This window comes from Phalaenopsis equestris, unplaced genomic scaffold (genome assembly GCF_001263595.1).
Source record: "Phalaenopsis equestris unplaced genomic scaffold, ASM126359v1 Scaffold210477, whole genome shotgun sequence".
NCBI lineage: Eukaryota > Viridiplantae > Streptophyta > Magnoliopsida > Asparagales > Orchidaceae > Phalaenopsis > Phalaenopsis equestris.
The window spans coordinates 128,919-141,922 of NW_018229561.1; the positions used below are offsets into that span (position 1 = coordinate 128,919).

General features: G+C 30.9%; 1 protein-coding gene across 1 annotated transcript in view; it reads right to left on the bottom strand.

Moving 5' to 3' along the window:
• LOC110036753 (serine/threonine-protein kinase HT1-like) overlaps positions 1–1,536 on the bottom strand; it is a 49,087-nt gene extending 47,551 nt beyond the window's left edge. Inside the window, exons 1-3 of the mRNA XM_020741281.1 lie at positions 944–1,536; positions 728–860; positions 450–645 (exon numbers count right to left, since the gene is read on the bottom strand). Coding sequence (XP_020596940.1) covers positions 450–645; positions 728–860; positions 944–1,074 — 460 coding nt within the window. The 5' untranslated portion in view covers positions 1,075–1,536. The remainder of the gene's footprint in view (positions 1–449; positions 646–727; positions 861–943) is intronic.
• Positions 1,537–13,004: the final 11,468 nt, after the last annotated feature.

The window sequence follows — 13,004 nt, forward strand, 5'->3', positions numbered from 1 at the left end:
GATTTGATAAATATGTATAATAGCATACAAACCATTATTTTAACTTTTCTTCCCTAATATTTTCATATGAAACAGATAATAAACTCCCGTGCAAATAAATATAAAAACCCTTCAAAGTAGACCACGCTGAATCCACTAAATGCAAATCTATACAAAAATTTGAGCCCACTTAAGGAAGTAAGCGAAGGTAAGAATCACCATAGAAAGATAGCAAGCCATTAGATAGAAGAACAACATCAAATTGCAAAGCCAATTCCACGAACATTACCACTTGGTTTGAATCATGCTCTTCCGTGAACAAATTTCAAAATATTAGGAGAAAAAACCGAACTCCTACAGTCGCATGTCACATAGATCAGCACATCTAACGGAACTATTTCAAACATATCACAAGCCAGATAGCTCAATTCTCTACACATGGACTATAAATTCAAAGGGTTGAAGCTTACCAGGCTTCAAATCACGATGAATTATTCCATGTGAGTGCAAACACTCCATTGCCCTTGCAATATCCAGCGCAAACCCGACAGCAACACGTCTATCCAAGCTCCGTGGTCTCAGGTTGATCAGATACTTCCTGAGCGATCCCCCCAGCACGAGTTCAGTCACCACAACCATAACAGGTTCCTTGCAAGCTCCGATGAACTGCACATTAACACAATTTCCACAGCAAATCATCCAAATCCCTAAATTGAATCCATTAACTCTCAAATTGCAAAGCCCAAACCTTCACAAGATTCTTGTGCTGAACTCTGGACAGGAGGTTCACCTCCCGCATGAACCTGGCCTCCCTCTTCCCCGCTTCCTCTGCTGTATCCCCTCTCTGCACAATCTTTACTGCAACATTCTGGTTCTTATACCTACAGAAAAAGAAGGCGAGATCAAGAAATCAGCTGGCCAAAGAAACTGGGATTTAAGAGCAGAACCCCGTCACAAAACCTACTTCCCCTCGTAGACCTTGCCGTGGGCACCCTCCCCAATCCTGGGGCCGACAAAGAGCAGCTTTGGATCGATCAGCCACTTTGGATCCAAATGGAGATCGTCCACGTTGAGGAAACCCCTCCCGGCCTCCATCTCTCAACAGCCGCGAAAGATCTACCATCTAGAAAGGCATCGAACCGTGAACATCAAGAACCAAAGAACGATCTTCAAAATGCAAAAATCGAACTTCTTGCTTGTTCAAATGTTATGGTTGGATAGCAGCACTTTTCAAGATTTATAGAATCGACGCTGCATCAGTATTAAAACACCAATGGATGGCAGGTTTTTGCTGTTCTCGGTGTAAGCGGCGGGAGCTTGAAAAGTAGGTAAGGAAAACAAGCGTCGGGGGTAGCAGAACCAGCAGCAGCAGCAGCAGCAGCAGCAGATTCACTAGAACAACTTTGTCAATGAATTCAGAGAAGAGAAAGATACGGTAATAGGAGAGAGATCCGATCTGAGGGGATGTCGATGAAATCCGCTGGCCAAACTCATCCATATCAAGTCATCGATTTATTGCGTGTCTAGGAGTGAGATATCGATCACTTACTCTGAAGTTCCGGGGTTACTTAACTATATTTATTGAAGGATAATAAAAAAAAGGACCTTGTGCGGAAAAAAAATATTACATTGGGAATTTAATGAAATTTAATCACTTATAAATGACGGATCTATTGAATAAAATATGAAAAATTTTATATTTTAATGCATAACACGGTTTGATTCAATCAATTTTGTCGAAAATAAAATCCTTCCCTCCAAATAAATCTCTAATTTCTTCTAACTTCATTGGGTAGAGTTTTGCTGGGCAATTTTCTCAGTTACTTTCACTCTTCGGACGAAAAATATTGATAATGGAATCCGTAAAGAACAATGAGAAGTTTAAAATGAAGGTGATGGAATCTGAAAATAATGACGAGATATTTAAAATGAAGGTGATAGATTGAAAATAATACTGAGAAGTTTGAAATGGAGGTAAGTTTAACTGCATTTGAAATTTTGACATTAATTTCTGGTATTATTGTGGTATTTATATGGTGTCATTGAAATATTTTTGTGGTGTTATTGAGGTATTTTTGAAGTGTATTTTTATGGTGTTATTTTGATATTTGTGTGGTTTTATTGAAGTGTTGTTATGGTGTTATATGAGTGGTATTGTGACGATTTTGTGGTATTATTCGTCGGTGTTATTACGGTGTTGTTGCGGTATTATTGTGATATTATTTAGGTGTTATTGAAATTTTATTGTAGTGTTATTTTTGTGGTATTGAGACGGCTCTGTGGTGGTATTCGATTGGTGTTATAGGAGTTCTATTATGGTGTTATTTCTTTATTATTATGTAATTATTCCGGTGTTATTAGAGTATTATTGAGTTTTATTGTGGTATTATTATAGTATTTTTGTGATGTTATTGAGGTGTTACTGCGGTATTATTATGGTGTTATTGAAATGTTGGCGACCTGTTATTTGGATGTTATTTGACTGATATGGTGGTGGTTCTGTGGTGTTATTCGATTGGTGTTATCAAAGTGTTATTATGGTTTTATTGAGGTATTAGTATGGTATTATTCACATGTTATTATGGTTTTATTGTGGTGTTATTTTAATGATATTATGGCAACTATGTGGTAGTATTCGACAGGTGGCATTGCAATTTTATTAGTGTTATTCTGATATTCTTGTTGTATTATTTATTTGTTATTGAGGTATTTTTGAGGTGTTATTGCGGTGCTATTGCAGTATTTTTATAATAATATTGAGGTGTTAATAGGGTGTTACAGTGGTGTTATTGTGTTTTGATTGTGGTGGTTTTTAGTGGTGTTGTGATTGTGTTATTATTCGATTGTTGTTTTTGTGAAGTTTTTGTTATTTTTCTATTTATTGTTTTCGTGTCAAAAGAAGAATACATTATACTTCTTGAACAAAGTATCTTAATATATGAGTGGTAATAATTATTTTTCCCTTTCTATTAATTTAATTTTTTTTTTTGTTGAGATTTCTGCAAGAAAATTTAGGAAATTAGAGTTATCAATTATAAGATTAAATACGACAAAAAAGTTTAGCTAGTCCTAATTCAAAACATATCTTGTCCTTTTAATATTAATAGATGAGAGTTCAATGACATATAAGGGTGCAATTCCAAAAGAAATATTCAAATTAATTTGAAAATTATATTTAAAATAAAAAATTAAAGCAATATTCTCTTGAAATTTAATCGTAATTAGTTGTTTTTATGCATATTACATTTAATTGTAAAAAATGGTTGATCATAAATCTTTAAAGCTCCAATAAAAAAAATTCATGCAATTGCATTTAATTGTTAAATAAATATTATTTTTCTAATATAATCAATTTTGCAAGAGAAAAAAAAATACGTAAGGGGTAAGTGTAAGTGTGCAACTAAAAGAAGGTTAACAAAACAACAATTATACAATAAATGCTTATAACTAAAGTGATTCACCCAAAACCCATAGTAACATGAAAGTTTATTTAATAAAGCATTATTAAAATCATTGTTTCTTTTTCTTCCATCTTTTCTTATTACCATTCTCATATTCTTAAAAATATTTCATTACATGCAATGTATTTGCAATCATGCATTCACTTGGCTTCAATAAAAACCCAAAAATTAGAAGCATCTATATTTGATGAAGTGGAAAATAATGTCAAATTTTAAGATTGATTAAAATAATTGACATTTTACTTTAATTGGTAAAATGCAGACGACTATCAGAGTAGTAACTTGGCAAAATTAAAGTCGAAGGAAAAAAACAAAATTACATTAGATTAATTTTTTTGAAAGATAACAAAGCCTTATTTTGAAAACTCTAACAAAGGTTGATATGTAAATAGTTTGAAATCTAAATATATCCCAATAGAGCATAAAATATTTCCAGTCCTCTCACTAATTAGAAAATCATTCTACTTCTGATAAAATGAGATTTAAAGAGTTTAAGCTTAGTATTTTCTTTTGTACAGTTTGGCGGTCTTGGAGATATTTGTAATGATCCAATTGTAGACCGATTTGTACCGTTGTACTCATTGAATAAGAAGCATATGAGTTATATTGTGCTTATGCTCGTCATATTGGAATTACTATTTGAAAATACTACAATAATTTTTGGCCAAATTTGATGAATTTTAAGTTGAAGGGCTTTTTATGTGGTAAAGCTAATTTTAAAAAAGAGTTCAAGTTCGCCAACATGGTAAATTTTGAAATGTTGACATAAGAATTGGTTGTACAACAATGATTTGATGTGCAATTGATTTTCAGGGAAACTAGACAATTATAAAATCTATAGACACTCATAACCACTTCTTAGTGAACTCTGGTGATAAGCATCTCTATGTTCCAATAGAAAGAAAAGTGAAATAAATGTAAATGTGCTCGGATTGATGCAGAATCAACGATAAGAGCTATAGATGCATTTAAAAATCTTGCTGCAGAAGTCTGAGGAGTAGAGAATCTTTCATGTATGAAGAAAGATGCCTTAAATTTCATTTAAAAAGGGAGAAGATCCACAAATGAAAATGGTGAAGCTAATTCTCTATTACAATTGTTCACGGAGAGACAGATTGAGGATAATATGTTTGCGTGGGATTTCCAAATTGATGAGAGTGGTAAGTTGATGAGATTTTTTGGAGTGATGACACATCCAGACTTGATAATGATTGCTTTGGGATGTAATTAATTTTGATATAGGTTGTAGACTGAATAAATATAATCTATGTTGTGTGATTTTTTTGTTTGTGTAAACCACTACTGACAAAATGCTCTATTCAAAGTTTTTTTTTGTCACATGAGACAATTGGCTTATTTAAATGGTTATTCAAAACATTTATTCGTATCATGGATGACAAGCATCCAATAACAATCTTTACTGATCAGGATCAAGCAATGACAAGATCTATAGAAGATTCTCTGTCACATACAAAACATAGATTTTGCCAGTGGCATATCTACAAGAAATTTTCTTCGAAGGTCCATTGTGGGGTGAGTAATAAGATAGTTAAAGACCTTTTCTACATATGCATGAGTAAATGTGACTCTGAAAAGGAGTTTGAACAAATTTGGTCTGTCATGATTGAGAAAGAAAATCTACACGGCAACATTTGGCTAGATGATTTGTATAGCATTAGACATAAGTGATCAACAACCTTTAATAAAGAAATATTTAAAATGTGAATCTTATCAATACAATTAATTGAGTCTATAAATAATATTTATCATGGTATCTCCAAGTCAACAAGCTCTATTAACGATTATTTTTTGGGACTTAAAAATGTCATGAAAGCATGGAGATAAAATGAGAACAACAAGGATTTCAAATGTTTCTAGTCCGTATTTATTCTCGTTATTAAAAGCATCTTCGATAAATTTCTCCAATTACGAGGGTCTGTTCATGCAAAAATGGACATTTGTAACAATTATGAATATAAACATCTCAATAAGGCACAAATGTGGAATGTTAATTAAAGTGGCCTCATATTTCACACACACATTCAAAAGTTTGCATATCAAATTAGTACCAAAGCACAAGGAAGCAAATTTATGTGTAAGAAGTTCTTATAAATCTAACAATCAACTATTATAAGAGAGTTTGGAATCATTAATAAAAAAATGGAGATAAATTCAATAAAGTGCAAGTTTTGTCATTGACATTGAGTAACATCAATGCAACATTTATAAGTTTTTAATGAGTCCATATCCAAAATTAAATTTTTTATCATAATCTCATTAGAAATTAACAGCCCATTCTGCTCATCAGTCATCACAGAATATTCATCATTTATAATATAGCTAGGCACAACAAATATAAGATGATTTCTCATCATTCTTTCTGAAAAGACCACCATTTCATGTAGAGGTTCCATTGTAACTCTCATCAACATTCAACTTAATATCTCCTTGGTGTTTTCTACTATTCCTTTCTGTCTAGATATACCAATGACCTGACCCGCAACTGCGTTAGTATTTATATTTCTTAAATTTGTCAAAAAGTTGGCCCAAATTATATTTAATGACTAGTGTGAATAAATGAAATTATTTGGATAAATAATAAGTTTTCACATTAGGGGTACTACGCAAGCATACATATTGTTTCAAGTAATATAGGATTTTCTTTAAAAACTCTAGTATTGATCCCACGAGAAAAGCAAAAACTTTTAATATTGGCTTGCAAAACTCTATCTAAATTGTAGATAAATATTGTAGGAGATAATATTGAAATGTTGGCAACAGTTTAATACTTAATTTAAACAGGAAGTAGCAACTAAATATAAAAGTTTAATAAAGTTAAAAAACTAATAAAGTATAAAAATGAGTTTGAATGTTATAAAAAGATCTTTCCCCTTGCAAAGAGATGTTAATCTATGTAGGATTTGAATGACAAAAAGGATAAAATGATGTATTGTGCCAAACAAGAGCTTTCATATTCTTTACCACCTCTCGGTGCTAGCAAAGAACAATAGTTAATCTAGAGTTTTTCACCAGCTTGTGTAGTAGTACTAAGTAGATTATGGCCTCTTACTTACAGATTACCCACTGTGCCCTCTCTATAGGATCTACTAGGGACGCTTACAATCCAAACTCAAAACTGAACTGATAAAAGAACCTAGTCTGTCATCCTAGAAACATCAATTCTACGCCCATAAAAATTTATCTCCCTATCTATTTGCACTCCCCTCAGGTGATCGCAACGACTCTGCCCAAGTTGGAAATGCGGTACTCGTTAGTTGGTGAAATTATAGCCCTTTCAGGTAATTATATTTTTTAGTACATTTTAACAACACAAATGGTCAGTTTGCAAAGTCAATGAAGAACCGATGAAAATACCATCACAATGTTTTAAAATAAAAAAAAATCTTCAAATCATTCTCATCCCACAAGATTAACTACCAAATGCAAGGAGAAAAAAAGGGAACTACTCAAAATTAATGAAGATAAAACAAACACACATGATTTGTATTGAAAGTCAAGTCTTACAACAAAGCTTAAATACAAAAATAAGATACTTATCTTTATGTCTTATCCCCAAGCAAATCCTGAAGTTTCCTTGAAACAATCTCCAATCTCTTACAAAAAACAAATACTCTAACTCATACACTCACACACACAAACTCCTGAAAAGACTCTCTAAAGACTCATTTTTTGTCCAAAATTTGGTCTATTAATAGATAACTAAAAATCACAAAGGGTTACTTCAAGCACCCCTTCAAAAATTGGTCAAATCCAATGGATATTCTTGAAAATTGGTTATTGGAGCTCTATATAGTGCCAGTCTAGGGTGCTATAGTGCCCAACCCGCTCAATACCTGGTGCTATGACACTAAGGGTGGCTCTGTGGCACCATACAAATCTTCTATTTTTGCTATGTTTTGTACTTATTTTCTCTAAATGTCCATTCCATGTACCTAAAACCAAATACATTCAAAATACATTTCTTTAAAGTGAGATATCATAAAAAAAATACATAAATTGAGTATGAAATGTACAAAAAATAGGTAATTTTTAGGTGGATCAATTCCCTCAAACTTAAACGTTACTTGTTCTCAAGTAACTCCTTTTACTATATAAAAAGTTATAACTTATGGTTGTAAGATTTACTTAAAGAGTTCTATAGTATTTGTTCTATAAATGCAATAGTGAAACTTTAGAAAAATTTTTAATAACTCTAGTTAAAATTAAAATGTAAGAATATCTTATAGTCCAAGTTTAAGAGTTCTGATTTCTTATTCTATCGAAGAGTAATTGCAATTTGTCATACTAAGGATGCTTAGAAGAATTACAAGAAAGAGAATTTCATGAGAACTCTATTAGTAAGGATGCTAATACTTAAAAAAGTAAGTTAAAAAATGTAAATAAGTCCCTTCCCTTAAGATAATTTAAGCGAAGCTAATTTTTTATTAGGCATCTCCTCAAGCTTCTCCTCACATTTTTTTTCTTTTTTGTTTTTGTTTCTTCTTTAATTCTTCTTTTTTTTTCTTTCAGGATCATTTTCAATCCTTTCTTTTTGTTTTCATGTCATGTGAGGATTATTATATCTGAATAGCCTTTAATGATTTTGAACTTCACCATCCCCTTCTTAAAGTTAAAAATTTCCCACATTTTCTTACTTGATAAATGTGTATAAGCTTTAATAAAGTCTCAATTCTTTTTTTTACGTGTAAGAATCTAAGATCCTTAATATTTCCAAAAATATAATTTTCTTTACTTTCAGTAATAAAAGAATAATCTTATACTCTTATACTAAATATCTTAATTCTAGAACTAACCTTTATAATAAAAAACTTTTACTTAAGTCTTTTATAACATTTATAGAATTAAAAATATAGTTATCTAAAGTTAACCCAACATACCACAGGCTATGTTAAAATAATTTTTATAAATATAGTTTAATGAGGATAAATAAGATTTAGTTTTAAAAAAGTTTTGCTACCTTCCCCAAAACTTAAAATTTTAATTAATTTAAAATAGTACAATTGATATTAAGCATGAAGAAAGAGAAAAAATTTAAAGTTTTAAACAGGAGAACAATACAGGTACAAGTAATAAAAACAGGTGTTGAGTAATAAAAAATCTAAAAGTAGCATTTATAATAATAAAAGCACATGTTCTTGTAATTGAGAGAGTAACCAATACCTCCAGTAGTTCCTCCTCTTGACGAAATAATCATATTCTTCTAAATGAGAGATCCAATGTCAATGGATTTCTTCATCTAAATGCAATAGTTCAAAGTGACTCTTTCTTGGGTTACCTCACTAAACTTATTAGTTGGAAGCAACCTACCAGCAATGAAATGCTGCCAAGCATGAGAATGAACGTTAAGCTTTGAAAACAAAAATTTAACATGGAGTCCATTCTTTATCTTCCAAACTCAAATTGACATTAGCTAAATATCCCATAATTTCATCAAGTTCAGCATCAGTAGAATTAAACTCTGAATAAAAGTAAGAAGGGACATAATGTAGCATGTAAATATAATTGATACAAATAGGGTTGGTATCCATGTTTTGCTCTCTAACATAAACCAAATCATTAGATTCGTCAAAAAGGTTGGCATAAAATTCTCGAACCATCGAAATCATAGCAACAACAGTGAAATAGCAGAAGTTCTCCCACTGTCGCTCAGTGATACACCTAAAATATATAGCATTTATGTACACATTTTTATATCTATTTTTTAGGATATTTCTCTTTAATAGAATGTATTTGTGTGATTTTCTTTTAGGTACAATTAAATGGATGAAAAATTATGAAATGAGTGAAAAAGGATGAAATTTGGAGCAAAAAGAAGGTGTGAAAATGAACTGAGATGCCTAAGCACCCAGAACTGATGCTTAAGCACCAGGAGACAGAGAAAGTTGTGCCTAAGCACTGAAAACCTCGCGCTTACACGTCAGAGGTAGTTATAATTAAAATTCAATGAATTTGGATGAATTTCGAAGGGGTGTTTGAAACAACTCTTGGTGGAAATGTGGATTACAATTAATGGGCACACAAATATATTGAAATGGCTTTTGTAAAGAGGCAACTTTTGGAAGATTCATTGAATGTGGACACATTTTGAAGAGATACTAAAGCATCTATTGGAAAACTATTAAAAGGAGGACTTAGATTACATTGAAGGAGATAGGAGAGAGAGTAGATTAAAGGAAAAATATAGAGAGATACAGGATAAGAGATAGAGAGATTTTAACCCTCTAGTTTTGGGCGACCAAACCTAGTGAGAATTGTAAGAGAAAGGAAGAGATTCAAAAGAGCTTCAAGAGTTTGGTGGAAAAGAATTTGAGATAAATTTTTATCTTTGTAACTACATTTGGTTTTAATTTAAACTTCTTGTGTTTTTATATGATTTATACTTTTAAACTTAGATATTGTTGTGTTTTCTCCATGATTTATGAGTAGTTTTCGTTATCCTTTTCCTTAAAATGATTAGTAATTAAGTGTTGGAAGGAAGTTTTGTGAAGTATTGATTTATAATGTTGGAATACATTGTAATGATTTAATCCTTGTACTTCATTTACTTATTGATTTAGCTAATTGAGATATTAAAATTTGTTGTGAGAACATGTAAGATCCGGGTTGGTATTGTCTGAGTCAACTAATGGTAAACTCACATGAGTTTGTATGGATGAGAATGCAATTCATGTGGTTGAGTGCAAGTAAATATAAAAATAAACTTTGAAGGGTGTAGAGTTGGAGGACTTTATAGTACCAGACTAAAGCGCCTATTTGGTCTATTGTTGTAGGTTTTGATACGAGAAGTTAGCCCCCACGTAGAGGGAGAAGAGGGAACTCTTGAGTGAGAGCTAGCATCTTCCCTTCCTAGCCCATCTTCAGGATTAGTCAAAATTTAGATTAGCCAATGTTTTTTATAGTATCTCTAGTAAGGGTAAAGAATAATATTGCTCCTATTTAGCATAACACCGTTTAAATACTTTCATAATAGGATTCCTATAATTATTACTGATTCATGATAAGAAAAAAGATATTTTATTTGTATTCCTTTCATCTTACAAAAATCTAGTTAAATTTAGTTAATTATTTACTTTATTTTTAATTATCAAAATTACCAAAAATAATTGAACTTTCATTCCTACTATAATATCTATAGTTTGAATATCTATAGTTTGAGTAAGTTTGAGTAAGACTATTTTTTCAAAGTAAAGTTTGTTATCTAATTTTATTTCTTAAAAGTTTGTTGTTCTCTCTGTGGGTTTGATATTTTAGGGCTTAATAAAAAAGTTCTATATTACTTGATAACGATACGTATACTTGCGTGGTATCCTAATACTTAAATATAACAGTTGCACTCTTATTTGCTTCAGAATCAAGTTTTTGGCACCATTTTAAGAAAGAAATATAAAATATCAATAATCTAACAACACAATCATCGTAGTACCATCATACCAAAATGTGGGATCAATTTTTTGGACTCGTTGCTAGGGAGAATAAGAAAAATTTAGTAAATATTGAAGCAATCCTTAGAAAAACAAAATTTTTATTTATTAGAGAGCCTGATTTAAACTTTTAGATATATTATAGGAAAATCGTAGTGTTGTTTTTATATAAGTTCTTGTTTGTGTGATTTTATTTTATTTTATAGTAATGTTTGTGGAGTTCAGGTTCTCAAGGACTAGTACCCTATGATTCTGAATTAGAAAGAACTATTAGAAAATTTTAAAAAATAAAAAATAAAGAAAAATTTCAAAAATTTCGAGAAAAGACAAACCAAAAAAATCAAAATACTGAAATTCATCAAGAATTTAAACCTTTAGAAGATTATGCAAACCCTGCAGTAGATGAACTTCATTGAAGTATTCAAAAACATGTTATAATGACTAATTCATTTGAACTAAAACCTGCTATTATTCAAAAGGTATCAAATAAAAGTTTGGAGGAGCACCAACTGAAGATCCAAATTTACATCTTACCAAATTTTTAGAATTGTGCTACATTTAAATATAATGGTATTTCAGATGATACTATTAGACTTAGACTTTTTCCATTCTCACTGAAGGATAAGGCTAAGATATAGTTAATTTCATTAGCACCTGAATCTATCAGAACTTGGGGTGATTTAGCGCAGAAATTCCTTGCTAAATATTTTCCACCATAAAAAAAATGTGAAGCTTTGAAATGATATCACATCTTTTTGTCAGTTTGAAGGGGAATCAATTTAAATTTCAATTTCTCACCAAATCAGTCTGATACTTCTGATTCATAACTTTTCAAAAATTGATCCAATAATTTCAATTTTTACATCAAATTAGTTCGATACTTCTGATTCATAAATTTTCAAAAATTGATCCAATAATTTTAGTTTTCTCATCGAATCAGTTCGATACTTCTGATTCATAACTTTTCAAAATTGATTTGATAATTTCAATTTTTACTTTGAATCAGTTCAATACTTCTGATTCAAAAATTGATCCAATAATTTCAATTTTCCCATCGAATCAGTTCGATACTTCTGATTCATAACTTTTCAAAAATTGATCCGATAATTTTAATTTTCTCGTCGAATCAGTTCGATACTTCTGATTCATAACTTTTCAAAAATTGATCCGATAATTTCAATTTTTTTCATCAAATCAGTTCGATACTTCTGATTCATAACTTTTCGAAAAAATTGATCCAATAATTTCAATTTTCACATTGAATCAGTTCAATACTTTTGATTCAAAATTGATCTGATAATTTCAATTTTTACTTTAAATCAGTTCAATACTTCTGATTCATAATTGATCCAATAATTTCAGTTTTTACTTTGAATCAGTTCAATACTTTTGATTCATAATTGATCCAATAATTTTAATTTTCTCATCAAATCAGTTCTATACTTCTGATTCATAACTTTTTAAAATTGATCCAATAATTTCAATTTTCACATTAAATCAGTTCGATACTTTTGAATTATGCTTTTCCCAAATTGATCGGATAATTTTCACTTCGAATCAGTCCGATATTTCTAATTCACATCCTTCAAGAATTGATCCAATAATTTCAATTCTTATTTTAAGATCAGTCCTACATTTCTGATTTCTTTTATTGGAAGTCAGTTCCAAATGTCTGACTCTCCTTTGATATCAATATTCGAATCTTGAATCCCCATTTTGAGGTCAACCCTTACATGTTGATCCCTATTGAAAAAAAAAACAAAACAACACACTTAACAACTTTAAAACTCACTATCCAATCCTCAGTGAGAGTCCTCACTGCCTAACCTTGATCATACACTTATTTGGAAAAAATTCCCCAGCGAAAACAAATAGCACACAAATTCACACTTTTTTCTATGTCTGATGACCTAGAAATCTATATTGGTCTTGCTGATCTTGTCTGTCAAGACCAATACGTGCGGTGTGCTTGCCCAGCACACCACACCTATTGAGGGTCCATTTGTTGACCTCACTTTTGGTTGAGGTCTAGAAATTTCTTTAGTAGCCTAGGTCTACCCATAGGACTTTCCTACTGACTAGTCTTAGAAAACTAGAAAAGGTACCCTCACCATTAGAAACT